The 14,842-nt window shown below is 36.2% G+C and overlaps 2 protein-coding genes and 1 long non-coding RNA gene across 4 annotated transcripts; all 3 read right to left on the bottom strand.

Annotated features, from left to right (window-relative positions):
• Window positions 1-806: 806 nt before the first annotated feature.
• LOC110884483 (GDSL esterase/lipase At4g28780) lies at window positions 807-3,391 on the bottom strand. The gene is made up of 5 exons (XM_022132200.2): window positions 3,127-3,391; window positions 2,475-2,602; window positions 2,093-2,335; window positions 1,367-1,619; window positions 807-1,197 (listed from the first exon to the last, which is right to left on the bottom strand). Exons 1-5 carry the CDS (start codon window positions 3,389-3,391, stop codon window positions 965-967), a joined length of 1,122 nt encoding a protein of 373 aa, XP_021987892.1. The 3' UTR covers window positions 807-964.
• Window positions 3,392-6,397: 3,006 nt separating this feature from the next.
• LOC110884482 lies at window positions 6,398-10,536 on the bottom strand. 2 transcript variants are annotated; one of them, XM_022132199.2, is made up of 6 exons: window positions 10,235-10,536; window positions 9,762-9,917; window positions 9,629-9,687; window positions 7,993-9,540; window positions 7,330-7,450; window positions 6,398-7,236 (listed from the first exon to the last, which is right to left on the bottom strand). In XM_022132199.2, the coding sequence occupies exons 2-6, from the start codon at window positions 9,898-9,900 to the stop codon at window positions 6,542-6,544; spliced, it is 2,562 nt and encodes an 853-aa protein (XP_021987891.1). In that variant the 5' UTR covers window positions 9,901-9,917; window positions 10,235-10,536; the 3' UTR covers window positions 6,398-6,541. The 2 variants fall into 2 exon arrangements, with proteins under 2 accessions (XP_021987891.1, XP_021987890.1); XM_022132198.2 differs by having other exon boundaries at window positions 9,762-9,925.
• A 2,270-nt stretch (window positions 10,537-12,806) lies between these two features.
• Window positions 12,807-13,535, bottom strand: LOC110881186. Its single transcript, XR_002559627.2, has 2 exons — window positions 13,391-13,535; window positions 12,807-12,999 (listed from the first exon to the last, which is right to left on the bottom strand). It is a non-coding gene; the product is annotated as an uncharacterized LOC110881186 (long non-coding RNA).
• Between the last annotated feature and the right edge of the window lie 1,307 nt (window positions 13,536-14,842).

The following is a 14,842-nucleotide window of genomic DNA, read 5'->3' on the forward strand; positions in this document are numbered from 1 at the left end:
AAGCTTGAAAATTTCCACCGGGGGGTCGGAAGCCACCGAACCTAAAAATTCTATATAAGTAAATTTCTTTTTTATAAAACCGGGGGTCGAAAACGTATATACCTAAAAAATTCTATACGTAACACTACTGAGCGAAAAGTTCGGGGGGTCGGGCGCCCCCCCGGCCCCTTGAAAAGCTACCCCTGCCAATAGCTTTGCTATTTATGGGATTTACTGGGCGGGTACGATTAATTGATTGATTGATTGACAAATACAATGTCATCAAAATATATATTCCAAAACAAAATTTTATTTTTTCAGTAATAAATCTACTAGAATAAAGCTAGTAATGAAAATTATCGAACAACACTTAAGAGAAATAAAAATAAAAGTTAAAAGTTTTCAGGTATATGTTTCGAGTATATTGTTCGGGTTAACGGGTGTTTAGTTTCAAGTAATCGGGTCGGGTATCACCTTATCCCATAGACATCCCATTCCCGCAAAATATTTTTTCCCAGTCTCATACCCGGTCCCATACCCATCGAATATCAGGTATACCCGTCAAGCTGGGCGTTTTTTTTTTTTTTTTTTTTTTTTCATCCCTACATCCAACATGCCATGTTCTTTAAATTTTCCTCTCTTCTAAAAAGTAAGGGTGGGCCTCAAGCGTTCATTCCACCGGCTTTTTCGACTCTTGATCATCTATCTGCTTTAATTTCATGTCACCTTGCAGCTTATGGAAAGTCAAATAAAAACATGTGATATGTTGCTTTGTCATTAATGATGCATTTTATCGACCACTACATTATACAACATAGCCACTAAAATTCCTCACTGAAATTCAGAATATATATATATGTTTCTCACTGGGAAGTTGCATGCAATAAACACAATTACATTTTTGTTACAATTTAGTTGATGTCACACCAAAAATATTAATAATTAAGACACACAAGGCTAATAAACATATGTAGATATAAGGCTATTAGATCATAGAATCCAAGGCCATGATGGTGCTTAGATTCATCGGATGCATGTACTTCTCGGAACCAGAATAAATTGTTTCAACAATGATCTTGTTTGCGCGTTCGGTTGGATGGAATGGGTCCCAAAATACATATATCTCCCTATCGTCACAAAGATTTGATGTCGGGTTACAAATGCCAACTCCATTATACGGTCCTTGTCCGCAACACGCAACTTTTGATGTTATAAAACCTATATTAAATAACCAACAATGTTAAATTCTAAAATATACAATATGGTAACTTTTTTTAATGTATTCTATGATTGTATTACAAAACAAATGAGTATCACCGATGGTCAAATTGATACTTCGTTAGAAATAAGGCTATTGATAATTAAGTCATGTATGTTTGCCACTCACCAAAGGCTTGAGGGTTACTGATAAAGTCATTTTGCATTAGCATTGCGTTGACCGCGACAAAGTAGTCTGACCCAAGCTCCTGGTTGAGGCTCTGGATCATTTGCACGAGTTGGGGGTTGTACAAAGCCGCAGCCTGTTGTGGCTCATTTGCACATTCACCATTTGCAGCCGCTAGGGCTAACTGGGATGGAACACAACCTAATGGACCAGATCCTGTTACTAGAACCCGTCTAGCTCCCAAATTATATAAATTCTACAATGAACCTTGTCATTAGTTATTAATTTTGCAATACTTATGAATATTTAATTTAAATAGTTAAATAGAGTGCAATATAGGGAATGTTTTGACGTGTGTTTTTTTAATTATATGATCATGTGTAGTAAAATGGGTTTTAAAAATTTGAGTTTGAATGTGATCATTTTAGAAGTTGTAATAATCATATGTTATAATGTTTTTGTAGTTTACAAATTCTAATTACTTAGGTCATGTTTGAGAAATAAGGTATTGGTCAAAGCATATAGTGTCGAAAACACCCCATAGGGGATCACGAGACGCAAAGAATGACACATGACATGTTCTCGTTAGATTGAATAATTTAAAAAACTTAACAGTAAATCACCATTTTGGTAAGTTTATCGGTCTAACGCGACTATTTTCGTGATTTTCCCTTTTCATAATCAAGTGAAGAATATGAAACCGGACAAACTTATATAAATTTTTTTTACCATAAGGATCTTGCGGTATTCTGAAATAATATATTTAGTAAACTGAGGAATGGTGTATTGTAGCCTTCTTGCAGTAACCGGTGCCAAGAAATAATTGTTAACATAGTCGTTGCCTCCTAGTGTGATTAAAACCAGAGCCTGGTTCACGAGCCGTTGGGTCTGGTCCGGTCCGATCAATGCACTCACTTTGGATTGGTACTCTTGAAAATTTTCTAGTTGTTGACCTATCCTTATAATACTTGCCTGCCCAAAACAGTTGATAAAAAACGTCACATTAGATGTTTAACATATATAGTAAAGGTGCAAATATACCACCCTTCCATTTTTATCCATTTTATCACATCTTCGGCAACATTTGAATATTGAGTCATGTACAACTTACAAACTGAATTCCGGTGTCGTTGAGTATACCGATCCCGGCTGACGCAAAGTTTGCACCGACCAATAGTTTGTCACCGGTCAACTCCGGGCTCAAGTATGGCAAAGTGGGCTCTGCCCCGAGCTTTTGACCTATGTACACCAAACTTGCACTTGTTTACATTACATATATAGTATGGCCAACAATGTTTGATGTCCTAATAGGTATCATTACTTTATTGTACAGAAAAAACAAACTTTTGGAAAAGTTGTGTTTTTTAAAATCATTTTGGGCTTCTGGCTTGGCTTGATTATACTGTAGTCGCATTTGGGAGGTACACAAAGTCTCATTTCCCAAATGCAACTACAGTAAACCAAAAATACACTAAAAGTCCAAAATGGTTTTGAGAAACGAGTAACGTAAATGGTCATATATTATATAATGTGACAAGATATATACAACTATACTATAAAATATAAATGGAAAATCCTGAAAATCTATTTTTTTTCCAAAAATAGGCATTGACTTTTTGCCCTTAAAAAGCTATACGTCCAAAAAGAAAGAATCAGAAAATGCTTTGGAACCAATTTTAGCAAGCACAAAAGTATATCAAGACAATGTGTCAACAAAACAAACCAATAATAGCATAACACGTGTACAAATATAAATAGCTTACTGATAAGGTCGGGTATGTTAAAGCCATTGGAGAAGCGGCCAGTGGGTCGATGGGTTGGGTAATCAATGCCATACGGTGGAGAGTCAGCTCGGGCATCAGTGATAAGGTAATTATTGTTGCCATTGTCAACCAACGAGTCACCAAACACAAAGAAAGCACGAGCTCCATGAGCTTTTGGCACGGCTACAAGTAGTAGAACCGTTAAGACCACAGCTAGCGGCAGATGGGTGATGGCGGCGGTAGTGAAGGAGGAGTATTTAGCCATGTTTTGGTGGTGAAGATGTATGGTGGTGTTTTATACAAGGGTTGCATGCATGTAGGTCCTTCTTTAATTAATTGTGATGTCTAATAAATATGATATGAAAACGAAAACTTAAAGATATAATATTAAAATCGCAGCGTCTTAATGCGGCCAATTGAATATGCTGAAAACTGATCGAGTGGATGAAAATGGCTATAATCGGCCAAATGAAATATGAATATGTTTGATAACACTCATTATTTTTCTATTGAAATAACTCTTCTTAGTTTGAACAAATCTATGTACATGCAAATAATCATTCATATAATAGCTTACATTTTAACTTAATTAATAAGAATGTATAAGTAGACAAGCTAGGAACATTATTTAAAATATTCATATGTATAGATTTTTTTTAATAATACATAGAAAGAAAGACATAATGCGTTTTCAATAACGAAAATAGTAAACACTATTACAAGTATAGGTAGAATTCCATAGTATTACATTTTTTAGTTATAACTTTAAGTATATAGGAAGCATGATACGATTGCTCAAAGCCTCAAACTTTAATGACACCTTCTTTTTCGGCTATTGAATATCGTAATACCTCATTTTATTATATTATATTTAATTTAAAACCCGATTTTTTTCTTGTAGTTAACTTTATGTAAATAAAAATTCTAAAACTTTAACATGTAATTTGAACTTGATATAATCAATAATTTCGTCTTAAAAACTTATCAAAACTGTTTTAGTAAATAAACCATTTTTTTCTTGTGTGTTTGTGCTTGTGCGTGTTAGAACCTACAATTCTTTTAAGAAACTTTTTAAAAGATGTGATCAACTATATTGCCACTGGATGTGCTTAATAAAAGATGGTTTTATGCGATGGTATTTAGGTAACTAAGATGAAAACATGTAGTATATTCACTGGCAAATAGACTAGTTGTATTTGTATGGTGCATTGAGAGGTAAATACGTGTTATTCACTTATTCTACTAATTAAGAAAATATCACCACGTCCATATAGAATTTAACGGGTGTATACATTTGTGTTTACTTATATATGAACTGATGAATACAACCTGTTTTTTCGTTGATTATGTAAGTATCACCGTGGTGTTTGTTTTTTTTTCTTCAAGTAGACCCGCCGACCAAAAATGATTCTCACTTTAAAAAAATATAATTAATTGTTATCGCTTTTGATTGAAAAAAAAATAAGATAAAATTTAACCTAGACGAATTATAAGATATTGGTTTAACACACCACCTCAAGCTAATGGTATTAGGCAACACACAACTGAGTGTAGCCAAAGAGCATCATAAAATTTCTGTAATTTAATCACAGACATAACTAATTAAAACTTTAAAATCCTTACTAGCAACATTTTCTTAAACAAAATGAAAATCAACTTCACCATACTTTGTTCTAGCAAAGAAGGCTGGTTTTGTCAATTTAGACACACAAGTTGTCATGCAAATTAAAGGATTGAAGATGAACGGTATAGTATTGTAACATATGCATGAACATATGTACATTGTTACATTTTAGGTTTAGCCCTATTATATTGTATCATCATATTCATGCATAGATGATAGATGTATGTTGTGTCAGCCAAAGGCCAGTTCCTGTTTGGTTCGATGCTACATGCCATTGGTCACAAGTAGACCTTGCAATGGTTGGGTTGGGTTATGTGATCCATCACCCATGCATGGGTTCCGTGGACCTTAACCACCTAGCCCATATATAAATAAACTTAAAAGAGTCCAATATATGATATTCAAGTTCTTCAAATAATTTTCTTAAGCCTTAAACATCATACTTGTATTTTAATTATATATTACATACATGTAGTTGTCGATATTTTTTTTACACAAAACAAAATTGGTTCTTCTTTCAAAATAGATTTTGCGTTTTCAAAATTACGTTTTGAAAAAGCATGTAGGTACATGCTTCTCCAAAACTGCGTTTTGGAGGCAGATAATCACTTTTTCATCCAAACACTTTTTAGATTATTTATGTTTACAAACGCAATAATCAAATAATCATTTTAAAACGTAATCCCAAACACCCTCTTAATTAGCGAGTAAAATGTTGTTCCTAAAAATAAAAAAGGAAAATCAAAAACCTTGAGGATTAATACACTTTAAGGATCTGTTTTATTATGATCGTCGCAAGTATATCTAGGTGTCGACGAATTACAAATTACATAAGAAAAATTATGATTTTCAATCAACATCTTAATATAAAACATATTATCGAGAACATCCTTGAAATATTCTAACTTATAATAAATTAATCACTGTACTTGTTAAAGTAGAAATAATTATCATAATTGTTGGGGAATTTTCAGAAAACCGGATGATCAGAGAGGCGTGTAATCACTCTCAGATCAAATTATTTCGGTGATTCACCTGAATAATTTAATCGGAATATCGGATACAACTCTGATTTTCGAGAAAACTGAACCAGGGTATGTGTGTGTCTGTGATTTTTTTTTGAACCAGGAAGAAGATGATCAAAAAATTGTATTCGAATTTTGTTGGGGTGTTTTTGTAGATAATTGCCTCTGGCAGTTATAATTTGAATTTAATCAAACTGCCTTAATTTTTTGTTATAAAAACTAGGACCAATATTAATAAATTTTATTGTCTAAGACATTTTCCATAAAGCAATTTAATTAAAAACAGCTCGACCCCAGCTAGGGGCTTTGCCCCTTGGACCCCGTCAGGGGCTGCCGCCCCTTGGACTATGCTCCCAGGGGCGTTGCCCCCTTGGAACCCCCGTAGAGTACGGGCACCACCCGTACACTTCGAATTATAATAACTTAAACAAGCGTGCACTCCCGCACCTCCTAACTTGCTTGATGTGTATTATTATTCGCTTTGATCACCAAGTCAATCCCGATTACACTAAAATATCTAACAATAATGTTGCAGTAATCAGTAATAAACAAAGGGAAATCATTTAACATGTCTCAATCTAACTATTTAAAAATATATCCTCTAACATGTGCAGAAAGAAGATCACACAAAGGACCCTGAAAATATATTTATTTTGTATTACTAAACAGATAAGACACCAAGAAAGACCATGATTGTTGGAAACTCACAAGAAGACATCATAATACTAAACTAATAATAATAATACACAAATAATAGTGTGATAAATTATGGAGTGTAAGCCAAAATCACTCTACCTGTCATCAACTCTACCACAAATTCATCCACAAGTTGTTCAACCAGCTTCACTTCTATTTCCTTTTTTATATCTTCAATTGACAATTTCAAATGCTCCATCCAAACCTCACCTGTAACTTCTTTTCTCGCCACCATCTCCACCGCCAGGCTTCCATCTTCGTCTTCATCACCACCGCCATCTTCATCCCAAACACACCTTCCATCCCCAGATATCCATTCCTTCATCTGGCCCCACACACGCTCCATCGGCACCTTTCCCACGTGTTTACAGGTCCCACTTGATAAGGTCAACGCCTCATTCACACAGTCGAAAACAAGCTTTTGGAATGATCTTCGGTGTCTTTGTTTGGAGTGTGGTTCCTTATCGGATAGGTTCATGTACTTGTCTCTCAAAGATGGGTCCAGAGGACTTTCGGGTGAATGCCACCTGGCGATAACTGAATCTGACTGGACCCCACCACTGATTCCGGCTGCTGATAGTAGTGTTTGAACATACATGAAACACTCTTGTTCTTCTTCCTCTGGGCTCAGGGGTTGTTTTGTCGAGGTTTTACCTGGAACGGGAGTGACGGCCCCCACGGCAGAGCAGTCACATGATAGCGTTCGGGAAATGGATCCAATTGGCGGTGATTTATCGATCAGATTGTATTTATTAGGATCTATCCCTGTTAACACAACATGAAATATTTGGTGCATGTTAGAAAAATGCATGTAAGGAATTAGAAAAGAAATTAAATCTATAAATTACAATTAATTACCGATTTTATTCAGTTTAGCGGTGGAAGAATAGCCTGATTTATGATCATCATCTACAAACTGTGATTCCAAAACCGAAACAGGGCTTGGCTGGTCCGGGTTCTCATTTGCATTTCCGGAACCCTGCAAAACAACCAATTACACACATTTGAGACTGCAGTTTCAAAAACACTAGTTATAAATATTAGTTTAACTTAGAGTAAAATGCCATTTTCGTCCTTGAGGTTTGGCAGTTTTGCAACTTTTGTCCAAAGGCTTGTTTTTCCGTATTTGGATCCAAAAGGCTTGAAATCTTGTCATTTTCATCCGGCTCGTTAACTCCATCCATTTTTCTCTGTTAAGCTAGGGGTATTTACGTCTTTTTGTTAACTTAAAGGGCAATTCGGTCTTTTTCACTTTATGTACAAGCATTTAGCATGAGGTACAAGTATTCAAAAGACCGAATTGTTCTTTAAGTAAACAAAAAAGACGAAAATACCCCTGACTTAACAGAGAAAAATGGTTGGAGTTAACGAGCTGGATAAAAATGTCAAGATTTCAAACCTTTTGGATCCAAAGGCGGAAAAACAAACCTTTGGACGAAAATCGCAAAACTGGCCAAACCTCAGGGACGAAAATGACATTTTACTCTTTAACTTATATTTGACTTAAAGCGGACTGCATACCTCAGGTAGATCTTTAATCACTATGCCACTAACGCACTGAGATCCATCATCACCAATGTTTCTTGAAGATTGATGAAAGTCATCATCAGACTTTTGGGATTTTTGCTTGCCGGATTTTCTACTCCCGGAAAAAAATAATCTTGAAACGTTACCTTTAAACAACGATGATTTTTGACTTTTTTCCGAGGTCAAATCTTTAGTATCATCAATTTTCCCTTTCAAGAACTCGGTAGAAGATACCGGAACAGATTTTGACCTCACAAAATTTTTGGGACTACTATCAGCATCATTACCTTTATTTTTATTTAAATCAATACTGTTTTTACGTTTTTCCTCTGATTCTACCGATTTTTTCAAGTCAGAAAGGGCGAGCATTTCTCCTAATGTACTGGAGTTTCTTCTTACATGTCGTTGTTCTTGAACGCCCCCGTTTAATGACATCATCGCCCATCTTTCGGAAAGACGTTTTTTTGCCTCCCTGCAAACAGACGATTCTGGAGAACAAGACGCACGACTGAACGAGGAAGAAGAATACGGGCTGCCGAAACGGTTGATATACTCCCACGAGTGTCGTGAAGTTGGTGACATCACCTCTGAATCACTCAGATTCCCTGCTGCGTAATAAACTTCAGATTTACTGAACGAACTCTCATCACCGATATAACCGTTGGAAAAAACAGAAGAAAGAAGGGTTTCGTCTCTTCTATGACCAGTTGAACTTTCGGGTATGCTAGGTGTCCGCTCTTTTGGTTCACTGTCTTCTAAATCTCCGTAAAATCCATCATCATTCGATGTTTTTAACGATGGAGACGAAGAAACGGTTCTCGTCTCAAGTGGCCTTCCAAAGTCGGGTTTCAGCACCACGATACGAGTTGGCTGATTAGGGGGCCCACTAAATCTATCCCAAACCGTTTCATTCGTTTGTTTTCTGTATTCCGTTCCTGAACAAGGTAACGTATGACCGTCTACCAACTTAGAAGGTTTAAGAATCGTGATGCGTTTCGAGTCCGGACGTGGGGGTAACGACTGTAAATTGTGATGTTGAGAGAATAAAGAATCAGGTTCTTGAAGAAACTCAAGGAATAAATCTTTATTGGAACTTAAAACCTCTAACGCATCTTGAAACTGTTTAGATTGTCGGAGTTTCTCATCCATAGATAAACGTTTCGCTTCCATGAACTTTTCACGAATGAGAGCCATATCTTTCTCATTTTTGCTTTCTTTATATTTACTACCCTTTTGTGGCGAACCACCATATGTTTTGCATGATTGCTTGCATATTTCAGGAACATCTTTGCACTGATGAACATCACCGTCTAATGATCCAGAATGGGTTCTTGATCTTGATCCTCTTACATTGCTTCTGCACGAAGCTGAACTAAGTTGATCGCGCTGTGGAAGATCATCAAGCCCCATTAACTTAGCAACCAAACTAGGTGGACCTTTCTTGGGGACCTCTTCTTTAGACATTTCTTGCGCCATAAGCATCTTTATAGGCGTCCCCTTTGGCTTCCTATTTGACGGAGGTTTTCCAAACTCAGACACCATCTGCATATCCCAACAGAAATCACAGATATCAAACGCGATCCGACATAAGTTTTCCACACGTAGAAAATGCACAATTCAAAGTAATTACCACTTTATCAGCTAAACAAGATCTTGACACATCTGATTCGCTCCTAGACACCGAATTACCTGTTCAATAAAAAAATTAGGTATTTTCAATGTAAATCGACGGAAGAATACACCAAATAAAAAGGTCAAACAACCTTCATAATGTGGCTTTTCAGTGAGCAATCTGTTTCCGCCTACGCTCGTATTCAAATCAAAAACATTCACCATTCTTCCCAAGCATCCTGAAACAGGTCTCTCCAAATTCCTAATTCTCTCATTCTGATTCCTACTCATTTCAACAACACCTGCTACTGCAAATCTTACACATTGTAATTATTAATTAATTAACTGTAGTAACTAATGAATACTATTCTTCACAATAACATTATTAAATATCAAATTCCATAAAATTAAATAAACTTCCACACTAATTACACAGCATAAAACCCTAATTTGACAACAAATGATTTAAACTTCACAGTCAAAAGCTAAAAAAAACAAAACGACGACGTTCTGATATCAATAACAGTCTATGAAAAGTTGAGAACTCACTAGAAGTTAGAACACACACTGTAATTAACTAACTACAGAAGAAATAAAAATAAAAAGGATTAGATTCGGTGAGTACCTGAAAAAGCGAGATCAAATCAGGTGGTAAAAAGGCACAATAAGTAATATTAAAAGGGAGGTTTAGAGAGAGAAAGTGGAGAGAGAGTGAGATCAAAGGCTAATGAGCTTGAATTGTTGCCGGAATCTGTCATTCCGGAGGCAAAATGTGGCCGGAGATCCGGTGGTTTTTAGTTGGACGGGTTCCGATAGGGTCCAGTTGTGTTTTGTTATGGCGGTTTAGTGATTAGGAGTACAGTAGAGAGAGAGAGAAAAAAAGGAATAAAACCAGAGAACAGAGAAAGAGATGGGAAACTGGTATGAAACGGATACGGTGATACTTGGTTTTTTTCTTTTCATTTTTGGTCCTTGTAGTTTCTTTAGCTTGAGTAAACTTCCGTTTTGTTTCATGTGGTTTGATCGTTTAAGTCCTTTAAAAATAGCCATTTTACTTCTTGATGTTTCGATTTTATCGTCAGTTTGCTCCACACCTCTAACTCCATCCAAAATATATGTTAGCTAAAATGGTATTTTGGTAATTTTGTGGATAAAGTAATGATAATTTGGCAATTTTACATTTAAATATATTATATAAAATATATATATATATATATATATATATATATATATATATATATATATATTATACAACAACTACATACACTCCCTCTCTCTCTCTTATCACTCTCTCTCTCTCTCCCTCTCTCTCTCTCTCTCTCTCTCTCTCTCTCTCTCTCTCTCTCTCTCTCTCTCTCTCTCTCTCTCTCTCTCTCTCTCTCTCTCTCTCTCTCTCTCTCATCATCACCAGACACGACCATCACACCACCAACCTCCGCCAAACCACACCAGCCACCATCATACCCCACCACCAACAACAACATCTTCCCTAACCTAAACCCCTGACCACCTCCATATTCCCTAACATCTTCTCTAACATAAACCCCCAACCCCATACTGCCGTCTGAACCCTAAATAAAAGATTTTCACCATTCATATCTCCACGGTCTATATGGAGGTATGTTGGCTACCTGGTCGGGGGTTAAGGGAACGGTTTGGTAAGGGTCTTGCCCTTGTTCAGCGTTTAGAGGTCCTGCAAGGGACCTGGGTCAAATTTAGTAGGACCTCCTTCAATACCCAAAGGTATTGGATGGCGGGGGTCCAAACTCTTTGATCCCCTCATAAGTTAACTACTATTAATACTATAACCCAGCTATTTAGGACTGTATCCCTGCTGACTCAGACTACTTAGTCGAGGGTAACGTCACCTCCAAAAGAGGGGCCTACCATAATTTGCATTAATAACTTAATTAATTATCTTTCAATAATCCGACCCTTTAGGATTGTATCCTTGCTGACTCAAACTACTGGGTTGAGGGTAACGTCACCTTCAAAAGAGGGGCCTACTACAATAACTAAGATAATCTCTTAAACAAGTGCAAAAGTGCGAAAATAATCAAAGGTTATACTAACACACGAGTCGGATCCAAGTGATTCATCTTGTCTATCTGTTTTTATTTTTATTTTATTTTTCAGCATTTAGTTAGTTTTATTTTCTTAGTTTAAAAATCTTTTTCTAACATTTTGATTTGATTAGACGTTGAGGATAAACCGGTACTAAAAGCTCTTGTGTCCTTGGACGACCTCGGTATCTTACCAACACTATAATACGTCCACGATGGGTGCACTTGCCCATATGTGTGTTTAGTGTTAGTAAATATCGTGTTTTATAAATTTAAAACTTGGCTAAAAAGTGTAAAAATGGCTTAAAATATATATCTAAAATATATTACACTACACACGCATCACTTACCACTCCACCATCACCTAGTTGGGTCATGCATTTAAGTTAACTATATTTTATTAAATTGTTTTTATATTTACATGTTGATGTATGCATAACTTTGAACTTAGATAAGTATGATTAAGCAAATGATCTCTAAATTAAGTGGTGTAAGACTTGCATTTCTATTGGGAGATGCAAATTTAACTTTCATTTGGCTCAGAATGAAACATTGGTGGGCAATGATAGGACACTCAGGGAAACCTGGGTTCGATCCTTGAGCCAAACGGGTTTTACAGATAATTTAGCCGTCGTGCCTACGGGCGGGTGGGTTACTGATGGGTTGGTAAAATTCCTTAGCTTAATGGTTTTAATTTCGGTTAATTACACGAAGTTACTTTCTAGAATACACTACTTTGATATGGTTTGTGTTTTGCAGGCATTGACGGGTTTAAGGTGCATTTTGGAGAATTACTGAAGCTTTGGGCGGATGCTAGAGAGAACATAATTGAAGAAAATGCAAAAAGAGGCAAAACTGAGCTGAACTCTGCACCAGAAACAGTCTAAACTTCATTTTGGCTTATCCTGAGCTAGAAAATGAGTTTCGGGGCTTATAATATATGCATTTGGGGTCGCTCGACGAGACGAATCAAAATATAAGGTTTTGAAAGGCCAGAAATTGTCGCATTATGTCACGACCCCCGACCATGCCCTGGACGGGAGCCGTGAAGCAGTCGAGTGGTACCGGTGGTTATTTTTAAAAGTATTGCAGCGGAAATTTCATCAGGACCGTGAGTTAGGAAAAATATCAGAGTTTAGAAAACACCGGATTTTATTTATTAAATAGATGGGATAAAACCCATGTTTTACAAAGGTAACTTTAATAAGGGATAAACCCGAATATATGAAACCATGTTTCCTTAATTTAATTCAATTGATAGAATAAGCCACTTCTTTAAGCCTTTCGGTGCCGTATCATCACTCTTATTCCAATCTAATGTCATTACCTGAAACGTGTTTTAAAAAAAAAATTGGTCAGCAGGAAATACTGGTGAGTTCATTCAGGTTTTATAAAATGACACCTTAGTTATAAATTACAGCATAAGAGTGATTACAATGGCTACTATCTTATTTTTATCTGGCGCCGTGTCATACCCTGGTGACGATGGTCATACCACTATTGGGTCCTTTCACCCAAGTAGTGATGATTATCACTGTTAGGTTTATGAACCTAACTGTGAGAAATTAGTAATGTGCACAATACCACACTTGCCAGTGATTCAAGATAACCACGACTTAATCCCTGTAATTATAACTTTGAAATAGTTGGAGTATTGTAAAACATTGTTAATAAAAAGAGAATGACTCACAAACTGTGAGAAAAGAGAATGGACTCACCTTGTTAGCATATAGTCTTGATTAAACAAGCATCTTGATTCTAAGCATCTACTTTATAGTTCTGAATCCTCTGATGATTAAGCATCCATTTTGATTGTAAGTGTACGGGGTAGAGTTTCGAGTAGTTAAACATTTAGTTTAACAGAATGGAATTGTCACACCCTGATATTTCTACGTATTACCGGTGGGGAGTATCGTGACGTAGTTGATATCATCATAGTCAAACAACACAATTTAAATGCACAGCGGAAGCAAAAGATAATTATATTACAACCGAATGAGAATATCAAAGTATTACAAACGGTATGTAAAGGGATCCACAGGCGGATCAAAGTAAAAGAAAACTGTTCAACAGACTTTAGGCATCTAGAACTTGCAAGATTCCCTATTGACGCCCTGAGCTCCCAGCCAATTACGTACAGTACCTGTCACTTAACCTATTTGGAAAATACGTCAGTTTTCACTGGTAAATACAATTTAACTGACTCATTTTGAAAATGTTTAGAAAATTGATTTGAATGCACAAGGCACAAAATATTTTATAACTTGGGACAATTTTATTAATAAAAATCTTGTATCCGATTTACATGTTTGTCTAACATATAGGGCCGGTGATAATACAAGCCGGTCAAAATTAATAGACACACCACAAATATAATCTCACAAGAAGACACCCTTACGAGTGAGTATATGCTTTACATAAGCAACAGGAGGTGTTATGCCTACACCTTGTGCTTACGTTGTGGCCATTCACTTTTTAAATGAGCCAAGGATATCCAGGACACGGTCATTAACCCCCAATGTTATTTGTTATCAAGCAATACAGATTAAAACGGGATTATGCAACTTAATCATCTCCGATTAAAAGGTTTCTACACCCGACCAAGCGGTATTTTATATACCGTATCCCAAGCCCGTATAAGGGAAAATAAGTTAAAAGTATTTACCTGAGCTAGCAATGCAATTTATACTCAGCCGTATATCCTAATCAGCAAGCACAAGTACCTTTACTGGGGATCTTAATCTGGAACGAAGGTTTTTAATAACCTATTAGATTCCTAACGGTCTTAATTAAGCCTATGCTTAGACCGGTTAGTTTTAAAGGAGGATACGGTTCAAAACGCATGATTAAGCGCAGACCGGATTAGAATGTGATTTAGACCCGACAAGTACAAAGACTTGTATAATATGGGTAAACTAAACACATTCCGGATTTTGAAGTGAAAATGATAAGGTTTGACCCGTTTCGGTTATTTTATGCAAACTAGTTACATAAACCGATCCGAACGCGAAATATGCGTAACGGGTAGCCATAAGAGTCATATACATGTTTCCTAAGTTAATATGCCTTAAATATGTTGTGATCTCAGTAAGATACCTTCCGTTATGCCCAAAACGAATTTAAAACCAATTTATGCCACGCAGGGGTATTTTGGTCATTTAAAAGGTTAT

The sequence above is a fragment of the Helianthus annuus genome, chromosome 6 (genome assembly GCF_002127325.2).
Source record: "Helianthus annuus cultivar XRQ/B chromosome 6, HanXRQr2.0-SUNRISE, whole genome shotgun sequence".
NCBI lineage: Eukaryota > Viridiplantae > Streptophyta > Magnoliopsida > Asterales > Asteraceae > Helianthus > Helianthus annuus.